This window comes from Herpailurus yagouaroundi, unplaced genomic scaffold, assembly GCF_014898765.1.
Source record: "Herpailurus yagouaroundi ecotype Mexico unplaced genomic scaffold, PumYag 160, whole genome shotgun sequence".
Taxonomy (NCBI): Eukaryota; Metazoa; Chordata; class Mammalia; order Carnivora; family Felidae; genus Herpailurus; species Herpailurus yagouaroundi.
In genome coordinates, this window is record NW_024412401.1 from 8,908,106 (window position 1) to 8,925,076 (window position 16,971).

Below are 16,971 nucleotides of genomic sequence, written 5' to 3' on the forward strand. Positions count from 1 at the left end.
CCTTTCTACAGCTGTTGTGCCTTTTGCTGACTCTGCCCCGCTTCTGCTTCCCCGTCTTAAGTGCCTGCTGATTCTGCTGCCTTATCTGCCTCAGCTTCTCCTTTCTCCCGTGCTTCTCCTTTCTCCCATGCTTCTCCTTTCTCCCATGCTTCTCCTTTCTCCCATGCTTCTCCTTTCTCCCGTGCTTCTCCTTTCTCCCGTGCTTCTCCTTTCTGCAGCTGTTGTGCCTTTTGCTGACTCTGCCCCACCTTTGCTTCCCCTCTTTCACTGTCTGCTGGTTCTGCTGCTTATCTCCTGATTCTACCCCTGATTATCCTTCTCCTACTGATGCTTTTCCTTTTACTCAGTCTGCTTCTCTTGCTGCTGATGCTGATTTCCCTTCTGCTACATATGTGGATCCGGCTGCTTTTGCTTTTCTCCTTGCTCTTTTACCTTTATACACATCATTTCCGGCTTCCTTCAGACTTCACTCTTACATGGCCCTTCATGGCTCCTCAAACCCTGACTGTGCCTTGTGGCTCCACTCATACCTGCTCTAGTGTCTCATCATTTCAGTTGCAAATTAACCCGCACCTGGGGGAACAAAGAAAGAGTATGTTAAAGCCATAGCCCCATGCCATAGATAGCTGGTTAGCCTATGCATTAGCTGTTACGGAAGGCACTTCCCTCTGGAGCTGTCAGCCGTGGCACAGGCTGGAGAGTGAAAGCGGCAAGTCACATAGTACACAGCACGACCACTGTGGGCCACAGGGATGGAAGGACTTCACGGTCACTAGAAGGGACTATGCCTGACGAGGCGGCAATGACCTCCTCTTCTGGAAGTAGATTGGGGAGTGAGTAATGGTGCAGTAACGTGGACGAGTGACTCTTTTTAGAAAGCTGGATGAAAAGACAAAGAGCGTAGGGGCGCCTGGGTGGCGCAGTCGGTTAAGCGTCCGGCTTCAGCCAGGTCACGATCTCGCGGTCCGTGAGTTCGAGCCCCGCGTCAGGCTCTGGGCTGATGGCTCAGAGCCTGGAGCCTGTTTCTGATTCTGTGTCTCCCTCTCTCTCTGCCCCTCCCCCGTTCATGCTCTGTCTCTCTCTGTCCCAAAAATAAATAAATGTTGGAAAAAAAAAATTAAAAAAAAAAAATTAAAAAATAAAAAAAAATAAAAAAAATAAAAAAAAAAAAGAAAAGACAAAGAGCGTATGGAGGACAGTCAAGTAGTGACGTGGACCATTTCTGTCCAGACAAGAGGGAAAAACCAGAGGCAAGTGAGGAGGAGAGGAGCAGAGGAAGCAGGGTTTTGTAACGGAGGGGGTTGAGACTGAGAGCACAGGACTGAAGGACCGACCATAGTTGGACATGGGATCCCAAATCCTTTGGCACTGGAAGAAAGGAGAGCTGGCATTTCCGCCTCTCATGATGCTGCCGGAGCGTTTTACTAGTGTTTCCCTTTCTGTTGCAGGTCCTGAGTCTGTGCCTCCTTCCCTTCTCAAAGTCGTGATGAAACCCATCGCAGCTGTTGGAGAGAGCTACCAGTTCCCCCCCGTGAGCTGGGCCGCGCTCCTCTCGCCACTCATGAGGCTAAACTTCGGTAAATATCAAGTGTTTTCAGGCCTTCGGACTCCGCTTTTAGGACGTGACCTGAAGAGAAAAATAGATTCTGGGTCGCGAGTGACGGCGGCCGGAGAGACCTTTGCGATCGTGAGGTCCATCAGCTCGGGTGACCGTCTGGGCTCCTTTCCCTGAGTCACTTTATAGGTGGCTGAGGCCGCGGGGGAGGAGTTCCGATGACACGGGCCACACGCACTCACCGAAACGAGACTGGACGGAGGCGGGCCCGTTGCTGGGCCGCGTGGCACCGGTCGTAGAGAGAGCCCGGTTTGATGGTCATCGGACCGCGTTTTCGGAGCTCTGGGATTCAAGGAAGCCCCCCCCCGGGGGAGGGTGGATTTGTTCTCTGTTGCTGTGGTAACAGATCTGGCAGCCTGAAGCTGCTTGAAGCTGTACAGATGTATCGGCTTGGAGTTCTGTGGGTCCGAGGGCCAGCGTGGCTCCCGCCGGGCCAAAATCAAAGTATCGGCAGAACAGCATCCTTCCCTGGATGCCCTGGGGAGCGCTACGGCCTGAGCGATTTCATCCCCCCGAAACTCACGTGTCGACATCCTGATCCCCGGTGTGATGCTATTGGGAGGTGGCGCTTGGGGAGGTGATCAGCTTGTGACTGTAGAGCCCTCGTGAACGGGATCGTTGCCCTTTATAAAAGAGGCCCCACCGTGCTCCCTTGCCCCTTCCACGGTGCGAGGACATGGCTAGAACTGGCCGTCGGCAGCCGGGAAAGCGGTCCCGCCCAAGCCCCCCATGCTGGCACCCTGATCTTGGGCTGCCAGCTGCCAGGGCTGTGAGAAATCAGTTTCTGTGGTTTATAAACCACCGAATCTGTGATGTATTGGGATAGCAGTCCGAACAGAGTGAGACAGGGAGAATCCATTTCTTTCGCGCTTCTAGAGGCTGCCCACGTGCCTTGGCTTGCCATCCCCCGTGCTTCATCTGCAGAGCCCGCGTGGGAGGGCCGAAGGCTTTTCACGCTGTCCCCTTTCCGGTGCTCTACAACCAGGAAGGGTTTTCCGCATCAAAGACTCGTGTGATTCATGGGTCCCTTTGCACGGTCCAGGGTAACCTCCCCATCTCTCGTCCTTATTCCCAATCACATCTGAGAAGCTCCTTTGCCAAGCAAGGTAACATGTTCCCAGGTTCCAGGGATTAGGACGTAGGCATCTTTGAGGGCCGTTATTCTGTCTACCACAGATTCTTTGTGATGAGAGGCAGAGGGAATGCACACCCCAGCAACCTCTTTTGTGGAGTTAGTATATGCACATTTAATCCCATGTACATCCCCCCACCCCCCGCCGGCCCCAATCTCAAGAAAAAGTGGCATTGGTCGGGGGGGGGGGGGAACAATTTTTTAACAATGCTATAATATCGTGTGTGTGTGTGTGTGTGTGTGTGTGTTTGCCTACTATTGTTTACAGTACGGTGCTCACGATATACAAAACGCCTCATAAACCATAATTTATATGCAGCTGAGAGGTTGCTCAAAGATGATTCTGACTCTGTACAGTTTTTCACTTAAATGCTTTCAGTTGAACCTAATACCTGTGTAAGATATGACGTCACCGATACCGTGTTTCTGGAGATTTCATGAAAAATTTTGTTCTCCTGGGGCGCCTGGGTGGCTCAGTCGGTTGAGCGTCCGATTTCAGCTCAGGTCAGGATCTCGCAGTTTGTGAGTTCGAGCCCCATGTCAGGCTCTGTGCTGACCGCTCAGAGCCTGGAGCCTGTTTCAGATTCTGTGTCTCCCTCTCTCTGCCCCTTCCCTGCTCTGTCTCTCTCTGTCTCTCGAAAATTTAAAAAAAAAAAAAAATTGTGTTCTCCTGAGCCTCCCCCTACTTTTGTATGCTGTATTAAAAATGTTTATGTTTTAGTAAAAATCCTTGGAAAAAAGAAGAAAAGGGGTTGGGAAAATACATATGCTGATGGGGATCAGGCTACTAAAAGGACTCGATCACTGGGGAGTGTGGCAACATTTTTAAGTCCTTCCAGACCTAAACGGATTTTTCTATGAACTGAATGCAAGGTAGAAGGAGAGGAAAACAGAGGCTAAGCGTTTTAGCTCGTGTTTTCTCAAATTTTTCATGGTATTTGATTATTTAGTTTTCTTTTTTTATTTTTATTTTATTTAATTTATTTATTTATTTATTTATTTATTTATTTATTTATTTATTTATTTATTTTGAGAGAGAGAGAGCACGAGCGGGGCAGGGGCAGATGGAGAAGGAGACACAGAATCCGAAGCAGGCTCCAGGCGCTGAGCTGTCAGCACAGAGCCCGACGTGGGGCTCGAACCCACAAACCATGAGATCATGACCTGAGCCGAAGTCAGATGCTTAACCGACTAAACCACCCGGGCAGGCGCCCCTCGATTATTTAGGTTTCTTGGGACACCGGAAGAGAAATTTCCCAAGCTAGATCATGGCCCTTGCCAGTTCCAAGGCTTAACCTGCTGCTGCCTGTGGGCACATTCTTTGACTCACAATGAAAAGGTCACTTGAAATACCTTTCGGTTTACTCACGTTCTGTTACTTGTAGATGTCACACAAGCAGAGGCTTTGATTTAAGACATGGAAGCCTGAAAAGGAATCCGAGAAGGAGCTGTGTTACCAATACTCTCTTCTTCTCTTTCAGGAGAAGAAATACAGCAGCTGTGCCTGGAAATTATGGTGACGCAGGCGCAATCATCCCAGAATGCAGCTGCGCTGTTGGGACTGTGGGTGATGCCACCACTGATCCATAGTCTGAGTGTATGTAGCAATTAAGGGTGTTGGGCAACAGGAGGATCTGGTTCTTTGGGGAAAGATTAACGTTCATCTGGGCGTATGTTCTCAAAGTCAAAGAGTGGCCACATGTGATTTGGTAAAAATTGGGGGCTTGGCAATAGCTGGCCAGCAGATGGGAAGATTGTGACGCAGAACTCTGCCCCAGCCGTCGACATTCATGCTTTCAGCTCCCCTTGATTATGAAAAAGGAAAATATGGTCAGAGATATGAAAGTTCCTTTCTCAAGATCCTCCAGCTAGAAAGTGATGGAGTTATGAGAGCCTAGGTTTATTTATATGGTATACAATATCATATAAATGATATTCATTGATTTTGGTTTTATTTGTTTCTTTTTGAGAGAGAGAGAAAGAGAGCGAGCATGTGCATGTGAGTAGGGGAGGGGCAGGGGGAACAGAGAATCCAAAGCGAGCTCTGTGCTGATGGCAGAGAGCCCGATGCGGGGCTCGAACTCATGAGCCACAAGATCGTGACCTGAACCAAAGTTGGATGCTCAACCAACTGAGCCACCCTGGTGCCCCTGATATTTAGGAGGTATTAAGAAACAGGCAAATCCAATATGATCCCTCCCTTTCACAGAAAAGACAGCAATTCAGGTGAGCCTTGAAGGCTTGGTAGGATCTCATCAAGCATCAAGTTAGAGACACGGGGCACGTAGGTGGGAGGGTGTAGAAACATCTCTGCCAGCGTGTTGGGCTTGAACAAAGTGCTGAGGAAGAAGTGACCTAGCCTGGTGTCTACGACAGAAAGAGGGAGCCAGCACCTTCCAGGGTACAGGCCAAGGGTAAGTAGGAAGAATGGGATAAGATGGCTTAAAGAAAAGCAATTAGTAAATTGTATAATTTTGAGTATATTCTAAGGTGGGACAAGAAAAACCACACTCCATGATCCCTTAGAGGTTTACCAATTGATCGTAAGTTAAATGACCTCTTCTATTCAGGAGGCTTTAGTTCTTTGAGAATTTTGCCAAGCTCTTGTATTAGTTCCTCAGTCTTGTACCTTCAGTTCCTGTTGGGTACTTTTTTTCTTTTAAGCTCTGCTTCGTATTCTAATTCTCTTCCACTGAAGGGAGACGTGACTGAGGTCTGCATCCTTTGCGTCAGCAGCTGTCATGAGCTGTCTGCTCCAAGCACGTCCCGTGTAGCCGCCATTACTGAGTAGTGGCCACGTACCTGCAACTTGTAAGCACTCAGTGAGCACTTCCTGACATCAGACTGAATCTGTCTTCGACCCTGACACACAAGTGTTTTTTTACATCTTCGAGTTATAATTTATATTGCATAACATATGGCTATTTTAAATGTACAGTTTGATGGGTTCTGGTACATTTGTACATTTTTATCCATCACCAATATTTCCATCACCCCCAGAAAGTTCCGTCGTGCCAACCTGGAGACAATCCCCGCTCCCAGTCTCAGACCCAGGCTACTGCTGATCTGCTTTTAGTCTCTATAATTTTTCCCTTTTTTTTCTTTTTTTTGAAAGGAAGAAGGAGAGCGCATGAATGGGGGAGGGGGGGTGGGGGAGAGAGAGAGAGAGAGAGAGAGAGAGAGAGAGAGAGAGAGAGAGAAAATCCCAAGCAGGCTTCACACCCAGTGCAGAGCCTGATGTCGGGCTCTTATGACTGTGAGATCATGACCTGAGCCAAAATCAAGAGTTGGACCCTTAACCAACTGAGCCACCCAGGTGCCCCTCTAATTTTTCCTTTTTTAAACAACTTTCATATAAACTTAAATTTCATGTAAACTTTAGAAATTCTTTAGAGTGGAATCACACAATATGAAGTCTTTTGTGCCCAGCTTATTCCACTTGTGAGAAGTAGATTTTATTGTTTCCAGTTTACAGGTTGACAAACTGAGGCAAATTGGGATCAAACAAAGTTTATGTCGCTAATATCTGGGAGTGAGTCTGGCTGACTCCAAAGTCCGTGTCTCAGACACTGTTCTATTAACTCCTCTTTTCTTTTGAACCAGGTAGAACTTGAACAGCCTGTTTTGTTTACCTCAAAAATCTTTCTAGAATTCAGTTATCCTTCCACTTCTCTTTCAGATCTGTTACTTTTTGGCATTTGTCTTTGAGAATGGACTTTTCTTAACATCGTTGTTAATTAACAAATTAAGTTGGTGAATTCATTTTCTTAATTATATACCTTGTCTTTTTAAAAAAACGATCGGAGGGCGCCTCGGTGGATCCGTTGGTTAAGCGTCCGACTTTGGCTCAGGTCATGATCTCACGGCCCATGAGTTCGAGCCCCGCAATCAGGCTCTGTGCTGACAGCTCAGAGCCCGGAGCCTGTTTCAGATTCTGTGTCTCCTTCTCTCTATGACCCTCCCCTGCTCATGCTCTGTGTGTCTCTCTCTCCCTCAAACATAAGCAAACATTAAAAAAAAATTTTAAATAACAGTTGCCAAAGGCTTAAGATGACAATGTTATCCTTGAATTACATAATCTTTGGAACTAGTTTTTAACCACAGATAATTTCAGGATTCTCCATATTATAACTGGAGCCTCGCCTAAAAATCATAGGGTGTTGCAAAAAAGATACATATTGTGTTTATCTGCAATCATCAGAAAGTTAAGGGTGTTTTCTTTCATTAACATTGTTGCAAGTAGTTTCTTTTTGCACTGGTATTGCTAAAAGTTGCTATTTTAAATCCTCTCTGCAGCACTAATTTAGGACAACTATGCCAGATTAAATTGTTTCATACTGGTTTATTTAGGGGTTCCATTTTCACTCCTCAGTAGGTGTTCTGTATTTCTCATATGCTTCTTCGCTCATTAATTCACCCAGTTCTGAAGGATTACTGAGTGTTACCTTGATCAGCCAACCATCTTCATACCAAGATTTGTTGGCAAGTCCTGTATTTTCTGCAAAAGCTTCATCAATTTCAGTTACTTGTCCTGATAGAGAATAGAGTTCACTAGCAGCTTGCACACTTTTCAAAGCACCAAACTCTTCTTGTTCAATCTTGTCCCCACTTCAGGCACGCGACGGTAAACAGCATCTCACAAAGTGTCCTGTGCAAAACTGCTGATTCCCACTGTTCCAATGCCATTTTCTGTTGTTATGCATTCATGTTTGTCTGTGGATTTACGCGCCGATAGCGGAACGGAGCAGGTGCTCCATGTCTGGTCGGCGCCTGCCCTCAGCCCCCAGGGCCGGGACAGACCGCATGCTCCACCCGTTTCGAAGAATTTTTGAAGCCTCCTCTCTTAACGTCTCTGACACAGAGCTCTTTTTAACCATGCGCCTTTCCGGCCCTCATGACCTCCAGCATGCCACGGGTCAGTTCTACGTGTTCAGCTGCTGCTCCTCTTTGGTCAAAAATGGTTCTAGCATGCCAGTTCTCCTTATCTCCTTATGCTTCCTAGAAGAAGAAATTAATAATATCAGATACTCTGGCCAGTCGATTTCCTGCAGATGAGGCTTTCATGTCCAGGATTTATTTTATTATTATTATTATTTATTTTTATTTTTATTTTTTGCCAGAGAATGTGACCTTTTAAGACTAAATAGCAACTGTCAAGTACTTTCAAAAGTTAGCATTTTGTTCCCCTCCCCAAAACAATCCCAGGCTTAAGCTGAGTGGTTCCCAGATGGATTGGCAGATACCGTATATACACAAGTTGCCCCGGACCACAGGTCACTGCAGTGGCCACAATCGCAGGCAGCGGTGGCCCACTGGACCGTGAAGCTGGGGGGAAATGAGGGGCAGGGAAGTAACCTTGAACCTTTCATCTCTCAATGTGCCCTCAAACACAGGGGTGACCTTGAGGTTTTAAACCCTGCAGGCCCAGACTTGGCCCGTTTCTTCCTGACCTCTTTTGGTTTGCTTCCAGTTGAACGTCAAGAAATACCTCCTGGTTTCTACACCTCTGTGGATAAAACACGTCTCAGACGAACAGATGGCGGGTTTTGTTGAAAACTTAATGGTGGCGGTGTTTAAAACGGCTTCCCCACTTCCCAATCCCGAGTTATGCATGAGTGCCTTACAGGGCCTGAGTCAGGCCATGAAACTGCCCAGCCCTGCCCACCACCTCTGGAGTCTGCTCTGCGAAGCCACCGGGAAGATTTTTGACCTTCTGCCAAAGAAGATTCGGGTGAGGAACAAAAATATTTACATTCCTGACCATTTATGTTTGGGATTTTTTTTAAGCCCTTTTGGCAAAGCAGGGAGGTGTATGTTTTAAGAATGTGGTGGGAAGGCTAGGAAGAAAATAACCGCATTTTGCACTAAGAATGTGTTTGCTTCCAAGATCTAAATTGAGGTTGAATATTTAGAACCAACGTTTTGAGCAAGCTTAGAAATGGGTTAACCAGTGCTACACCAGGAAATATGCGGCCAGGCCTTTTACCATATGCCTGTCAGAGACGAGCAAGCACAGAAACCCTTACGCGTTAGACCTGGAGAATCTCTGAGCATGTTGTCCAATATATGACTTCTATCAAGTGACGCAATATACTTCTGAATTATTTAACTTCTTTGCAGCTTTACGAAGAAGTTAAAAATCTGTGTGGAATGATGGATTCTGATAAGGAGAAAAAGTACAGCCGAACAAAATAATAGGAAAGATTGTGTCGTTGCTGCTGTTTTAAAGTAAGCTCTATGCGCAACGTGGGGCTTGAACTCAACACCCTAGGTCAAGTGTCATGTGGTCTACTGACTGAGCCAGCCAGGTGCCCCGGAAAAATGGTTTTTTTTAGTGCCAAAAACTGGCCATATGTTCTGGTTTGATTAAAATCTCAGAGACTGCTGTTCATGGAGATAAGCAAATCTAATAATTTGTCGGAACATTGAGAATATATCTGTTATCTTACGTTGTATTTTGACCTGCTTGTGATTTTTCCTTACCAGAGAAATGATCTAGAGCTATATATCAGCGTAGCAAAATGCCTCTCAGAAATGACAGATGATGAAGCCAATCGAGTTGCCCAGATTACTGAGGTAATAACATATCTCTGTATTTATTTCCGTTATTGAAGTGGGACTTACAGTTGAAGAGATGGTTTATCCTTTTTGATTGAAGCTACTTTTGCCTCTTCTTTCTTACCGGATAATTTCAGGAAACTATCCCTGCTTCACTGTGGGGTCTCATGCTCAGCCTCATGGAATGGATGGCTAGATAGATGAATGGCTTTTTAACCTACCTAATCCCACTTTGTCAAGAACATTTTAGTGTCACCTGTGGGCAAACGTAAGCGCAGGGCAACGTCTTCAATACCAAATCCAGAAGCATGGGAATATTCTGGCTGAAAAGCTTGCGGTGCGCGGAAACCATGAAGTAGTCTTATTTTTAAATTTATTTTCTCTCACCTGGTACTTATCCTTTTGTAATGAAGAAAGGTGGCTAATTGAAAAACAAGCACCGTTAGCACGGACACAGCTAATGAACAAGTGCTCCTGGTACCCACACCCAAAGGATGAGTGAGTAACATACCAATAAAGTTGCCACATTTAGTTAGCATGATAGATGTCTTATTAGATTTGAATTGCCTGTAAACAATGATTTTTTTTTTTTTTAGTATAAGTATATCCCAATGGACATACTTATTCCAATGGCAACCCTGCATACCAGGTAATAGCAAAGGTCTAGAGAATTATGGGCCCTTATCCAGCTGGTGGACCTCTTACCATTTACTTCGCTCAAGATGGCAGGTTCAGTTGAATCCTTGAATTTCTGCATCGTGTAGCACTGCTTCTCAAAATGGGGTCCCTTGAACCCAGCAGCATAAGCCTGGGAGCTGACTGGAAATGAAAATTCTAGAGTCCCACTTCAGGTCTGCTGAGTCAGAGGTGGGGCCCAGGAGTGTGGTTCAACAGTCCCTCCAGGTGATTGTGCTGCATCCTGAGGTTTGAGGACCCCTGCTAGACCATTTGGAATATCAGGTTTTGGAGATGAGTTGAAGCAAGGACGAACACTATGAGGAAACGCATGAGAGAAGGAACTATAGAGCCTCACCGGTCGGGTTTGAAATCCAGCTCTGTAATTTACTAGCAGTGTGACCTTGGTCACGTTTCATAACCTGCCTCAGTTTCCGCATCTACGAAAGAAAGATAATAGCACCTACCTCCTAGAGTTGGTTTGAGAGTTACAATGACTTAATCCATGTTAAGTTCTTGGAAACATACCTGACCCGAGGCGAGCACTCAGTAATTATTCATTATCCTAATTATCACATTCGTGTAATCTATTACATCCTGTTATTATGATATTCGTGTAATATAGTTGGAAGCAATGCATGTAATTTACTTCGCGGTACCTAGAGCCAAAGGTTGCTGTGGTACTCACCCGGGTTCTTAAAGTACCAGTTAGAACATTTTCACGTTCTAGCGAAAATAAGTTCTATTATTCAATAGTGTTCTGAGGTCCCCAAAAGTGTGTTTTACCGAGGTCCGTGCTTTTTACTCCTTTCTGGAAGGAATGGAAGTTAGAATAAGGCAATGGTGAAGAGCTCAGACCTCCTGGTTTCACTTCTCACTCTGCCAGTGTAGCCACGTGACCTTAACTGAGCAAGTTACTTAACCTCTGTGCTCCTGAAGGGAAGGATGATAGTAGTCTGCATCGGGTGGTGTGAAAATTAAATGGTCAATACAGGGCTTCTCGAACTTGCTGGTCTCAGGAGTACTTCATTGTCTTAAAAGTTGTTGAGGATTCCAAAGGGCTTTGATTTAAATGGGTCCTCTCTTTCAGTAAATCCATTGCATCTCAGTATAAATAAGAATTTTTGAAAACAAAACAAAATGAAAAAGTGACATTGTTTTACATTTTTTGCCGATCTGTTTCCTCCATCTGTCCTCTCGTCGAAATTTCTTTAATGTTGACTTCTGGCTGCTGCTTCACTTAATCTGTTGCAATGTTGTTTTGGTGAAGTATGGGGGGGGGGAAATGTAGCCTCATAGAAATAATGTAGGTAGAAAAGGGAACGGTGTGTCAATAGTTACAGATAATTATGGATTTTCTGTTGTTGTTGTTGATGTTGCAACAAAACTCAACAAACCGTGTTTTCTTCGGGGTAGTTGCAGGGTGTAGAATGTGAATTCATGTCAGTGAACTTGACATACTCTGCTATATTAAACTCCATCGGTCTGTCTGGCACTGTGGGTCTTCTCCCCAATGTACGATATTACAAAATCATTTGGAAAATACCGAATCACTGAGTCTTGAAAGTCCTCCACACGTTGATCCATTTCATTATTCCGTATCAAAACATCACGTTGGTTAAAATCCTCAGAAAAGCCTTTTATGCATTGTGAAGCTGCCAACTCATCGTAGCAAATACAGATTTTCCAAAAATCAGATTTTCACACGAAAGCTCAGGTTTTATCATTGGCAACAAATACTGCCAAGTATTTCCTCGAAGCGACAGGCCCACTTTCTTCGACTGAAAACAACAACGACAATAGTCTGTTAAATACTCAGTCTGAATAACCATAGTTTGTCTATCCTTCGTCCTTGCAGGTCAGTGGTGTTCCATAAAAAACTGGCCGTTTTGAGTTCACAGCGCAAACTCACAAGTGTTTTCCCTGGAGACAACCCTCCTACTTGGGTATGCCGCAGAAAGCCCTTCTGCGGACTTCCTGTTTTATACAGGCTATTAAAAAGATGTGTACTCAAGGGCAAAGGTGTGATGAAACTAATAATTGTCATTGTTTACAAGAGCATTTTAAATAAAACTTGGTTTTTAAAAAGTTGCAAGTAGCAGCGACAAATACAGCGACTGTTACTGGAGTTTGGGCACTAGTGTGAATATAGTTTGACCCCACAGACCCTTTAAAAGGGTCTTGGGGTCCCTCAGAGGTCTGGGTACCGCACTTTGTGACCTGCTGAGTTAATACACGTTAATGGTGCCTGGCACGTAAGTACCGTGTTTGTTAGTTGTCGTTATTATTATTTGTGTGTTCTTACAAAATATCACCACCGATCAACCCCTGAAATCACTTACGGTTTTTATGAGAAAACGGGAGGTGACATTACAACCTTCCATCTGTACGTACACTTTAAAATCTAGCACACGAGGCAGATAGGTCACACGCTGCAGGAAACGAACAGTTTTAGCATTCGGAATAATAACCCACTTTAAACTCACCCTTTCTGCTTTGCCCTTGCCTCGAGGTTTCATAATGACTTCAGCTAATTTAATAGTAACAGAACAGTTTGCTTTTTTGCAGAGCAGCGTAGAAAAGGCTGCCTTTGTCAGACTGTACTTGGTCTCTCAAGGACGATTCCCCTTGACGGGCTTGACTGATATACTCAGCGTTGCTATTCAGCACCGTGAAAAAGACACACTAGCTTGGATGGTACTGCACGGTTTATACCAAGCCCGGATTGTGAGCCATGCCAACACAGGTAAGGCCAGCCCGGGGCGAACAGCAGAAACCGAAAGATCTGCCTGCCTACCTTCCCCTTTGAGCTATAATTATTTCCTCCACTTCAAAACTAGGTTAATGCTTCTTGACACAGGAGAGCTCTTGTTACCCCCCCCCCCCCCCACCAAAGAAGAGCACCTTAAGTGGAAAGACCTGTTCCAGCTCCCAACCCCCACCTCGGAGATAGAAATGGATTCCGCTGGTGACTTTCATATTGTCTTTAGCCCTCCGGGCCCTCGAGGATATCAACAAGTTCATCAGGTTGATTCTGCCTGCTTCCATTACCCAAACAGGATGTCAATTGATTCTGCCTCATGTTTTCTTGAGAATGGCCCTTGGGTGGTTATTTACCAAACAAGTAAAAAAAAAAGAAAAAGAAAACAGCCACAACAAAATTACATCGTTATTCTAGAAGAGAACTTCTCAAGGGTGAGAGGGATAAAATCTGGGCGCCCTAACTGCATCCTCAAGCCCGAAGCTCTAGGCCTGAAGCTCTCTCTGCTAGTGAATCAGACGGCAGAACTTTTAGACCGTCGTAGACATTTATACTTTAATAGTCATCTGAAAGGGCAGCTCCCCATTTCTCCTCCTACACTTTTGGTCACGTTGCGTGACGTCTACGTTCTTTTCTGAATGACACCCGGCTTCGGTAGATCAGGTAGGTCCTGGAAACCCGAGTGCCCCTAGGCAACTTCTGGTTCTGTATCGTCCGTATTTTCCTCATCATCTTGTATCTTCAAGGTGGTGAGTGAAAACCAGCAGGCTGAATTGTAGTGCCCTTTGTGAGACGGTACAGGAAATTTTGATTTGTTCTCTTTGGCAATCGAGATAGTTGTCTCCTATCCGCATTAGTGTCTGCCCAGTGAAAAATGACCCTGTGATGAAAAGCTAGATTTTTTACTCTAAATCAAAAGTGCATTTATCAAGAAGAAATCTACTAGGTGTTCCCAGTGAAACACGAGGATACGCGAAGTGAACTGAACTCAATTTGATAGGGCCTTTGGGTCTAACTAGCTGGCCTTCCCATTTAATTCTTGTTCTCCTTTTCCTCACTTAAATTTGACAGCCTTCTTAAGTAATCTTTACTGTGCTGGGAATTCTCCTTTTTAAAAAATAAAAAAGGAAAAAAAAATCAGTATTTATGCTGGTGTTTGTCCCCCAGTTACTGTATAATAGCTGGCTTTTATTTTTCTTTTTATGTCTTTGGGATAGGCTTTCTCCGGGATTTGGGCATAAAATGGGAACATCTAAGTTAAAGGAAGACCTATAAAAACAACGGTCAACATTACTGACTTGTTGGCATGCCAGATTTCTCCTCGTGTGTTTAATGCTGAGAGAGAAACTCCAATAAGTGCATTTTATCACTAGTGGGGGCGCAGTTTTGAAGAACAGATTACCTTTTGAAAAGAAAGACACAAATACGGTCCCTCTGACACACAGAGCGTCAAAGAACTCTCGCGCAAAATCACAGGTCTCACGTATTGCAAGAGGATTTGAAACCGTTTCATGGAATCCTCACTGGGTGTTATGCTTTAGTTATGATGGCTATTACTGATGGGTCTTACATTTCATAGGAAAACCGTGGTCTGGTACAAAAACATCCTTTTCTGTTTCAGGCGTGTTGAAGAGAATGGAATGGCTCTTGGAACTGATGGGTTACATCAGAAACCTTGCATACCAGTCTACCTCTGTTCAGAACGTGGCTCTTGACGAGGTACAATCTAGAGGCGTGACCTGGGGCTTTCTTAAAATGTACAACTTATGTTTGCTCTCCCCAAAGACAAAAAAAAAAAGGTTGCTACTTGCTTGTTTTCCCCGCCCCCCCCCCCCCCCCCCATTCTTTTTATTTTTGGGAAATGATGGTGATAACTCTCCGATGTCACAAAGAAATGGATGTGCTTGCCTGGCTCCCAAAGACTGCTAGGGCTGCCCTTCAAAAAATATTTTCAACAGAAAAAGTTCCTCAACAGGCAGAACACAGAGGACACTAGCTGATGAGGGAACCCAGGGTTCTGTGCCCTTGGCCTTGACCCCACCAAGGAGGGGGGGTACATTTGTACCGGCCCAAAGAATGTCTTCAAACACCTGGTTTGAAGAGGTTCCTGAAGCGTATGCAAGTAATCTGTGTTCGCGCCGATGCTTAATGTGCATGAGAGGAGTTTCAGCACACCTGTAATATGAAGTGTGACCCAAAAAAGATTCACAACCATTGATAGTAGGTAAATGAAAATAGAAAAGGTTAATGCATAAAAGGAAGACAACACTTTCCACTCTGCTTATTTTCTTGACTTTGCTGCCCACTGTGCATTTTTTAGTAGTAGATTTTTTTTTTTTTTTTCTGTAGGCAAGACTCATTCACAGGTATCCCGCTGACGGTGTGAGTGGCATTTGTATAAGCTGGGATGTTGTTTGAAATGCTCACGAGTTTTGTAGAAGAGTTGGGTATAGGCTTGAAATTGTAATCGGTGAGATGAATTTTAAGGAAGTAATGAAGACCTCTTAAGCTTTGTGTTTACCGAGCAGAATCTGTCTTCTTTTCCTTCTGATCTCCTAAGGTTTTGCCAATGTTCTGTTTTCTTGCAGACATCTTTATTTATGTATTTAAAAAAATTGTTTAAAACCTAGAAAATACAGATAAACAGGAGTGTCGTTTAAATCACAAGTCGGAGGAGGCCCTTGTTCTCACCATGTCTGTGAGCATTTAGATTAGTCTCAACGCTAGATGGATGGGTCCTAGACAGATGGTTTGGAATGCTTGTGGAGATATATAGTCTGAGAAAATGGCAGAATAGGAGGGACCCTAAGCTCACCTTATCCCACGGACACTGGAGAACACTCACATCAGTGTCGATAGTCCGGGAAATGACCCAAAGGCTGACAGAACAAACTCCTCAACTAAATCTAGAGAAGAGGCCACGCTGAAGAGGGAAGGAGGGGCAGAGACGGGGGTGGGGGCATAAACAGACCATAGGCGTGGAGGGAGCCCACGTGGGGAAGATGAACCCCCGTAACATTTGGCTTTGAAAACTAGAGGGGGCTGATCTCGTGAGTTTAGAGGGGGCTAATTTTGTGAGTTCTTCCAACGAGCAGGACTTAAAGTTTGGGACTTTAAAAATCAGCAGGTGGGGGGCGCCTGGGTGGTTTGGTCGGTTAAGTGTCCAACTTCGGCTCAGGGCATGATCTCGTGGTCCGTGAGTTCGAGCACCGCGTCAGGCTCTGTGCTGACCGCTCAGGGCCTGGAGCCTGTTTCAGATTCTGTGTCTCCCACTCTCTGACCCTCCCCTGTTCATGCTCTCTCTCTGTCTCAAAAATAAATAAACGTTAAAAAAAATTTTTTTTTAATAAAAAATAAAAATCAGCAGGTGGGGTTCTGGGAGAGCCTGGCCGCTCAGAGGAAACCGAGTCCCTGCCGTTAAGGAGACAGCACAACAAATGGCCTCTGAAGGTACCGCATAGAGGCAGCAATTTGAAAACTGCTTGGGGCATAAGGGAAGGAGAGTTATTTACTCCTCTCAGAGCATGTCCCTGTCCGGAGGGGTAGTGTCCACGGGGTGACTCCTCCAGGAACGAAGGAGCGGTAGACACCATCTCCTTCCGCAGCGTGAACACAGCGCCACCTGTAGGAACCAGTTTGGCACCCGCATTCGCTGTCTAACTTGCTTACGCTGCGCCCGCCCCTGCCTCCCCAGGCTTCGTGGATCAGCTCCGACCCGCCCCCACCCCCCAGCTGGGCTTGCTCCAGTTCCATTGCTGCGGATCCCCTTCCCCAGACCTGCTCAGACTTTGCCGACCCACGCTTTGCGGGGCCTTGGCAGCGGTGGCGGCGGCAGGTACCCTCCGTGGAAGCCGGGCACGCACTTCGCTGAAACTGGGTGGCCCGCCCACCCGCTCTTTGCAGATCTGCACGGGCTGACCCCGTGGTGGCGGTAGGTCTCCTTTCACAGCAAACCTGAGCGCCTTTGGGTCCAACTGCATGCCCTACCCCTGAACGCTTTGCAGACCGTGCGCGTCCACTGTGGCCCCAGATGCGGTGGCATGTCCCCTCACCCTGGCGCACACGTCTTGGGGGGGGCTTTGCGCATCGCCCTCCCGAGCCCGTTGCAGATCCACCTCCTCCAGTAAGCTCTTGGCCAGAGCCCACCCAAAACGAAGCCACCCGCCTGGAAGTGTGCAAGCGGCCCTGACAGGGAGCAGCGCCACGCCAAAGCGACTCCAGCCTTGGAGA

The 16,971-nt window shown here is 45.9% G+C and overlaps 1 protein-coding gene across 4 annotated transcripts in view; it reads left to right on the forward strand.

Moving 5' to 3' along the window:
• FOCAD (focadhesin) overlaps positions 1–16,971 on the forward strand; it is a 316,309-nt gene that overhangs the window by 289,518 nt on the left and 9,820 nt on the right. For all 4 annotated transcript variants that reach the window (XM_040481365.1, XM_040481366.1, XM_040481368.1 and 1 more), the window contains 6 exons: positions 1,449–1,577; positions 4,229–4,344; positions 8,218–8,478; positions 9,234–9,323; positions 12,549–12,726; positions 14,363–14,460. In XM_040481365.1, coding sequence (XP_040337299.1) covers positions 1,449–1,577; positions 4,229–4,344; positions 8,218–8,478; positions 9,234–9,323; positions 12,549–12,726; positions 14,363–14,460 — 872 coding nt within the window. The remainder of the gene's footprint in view (positions 1–1,448; positions 1,578–4,228; positions 4,345–8,217; positions 8,479–9,233; positions 9,324–12,548; positions 12,727–14,362; positions 14,461–16,971) is intronic.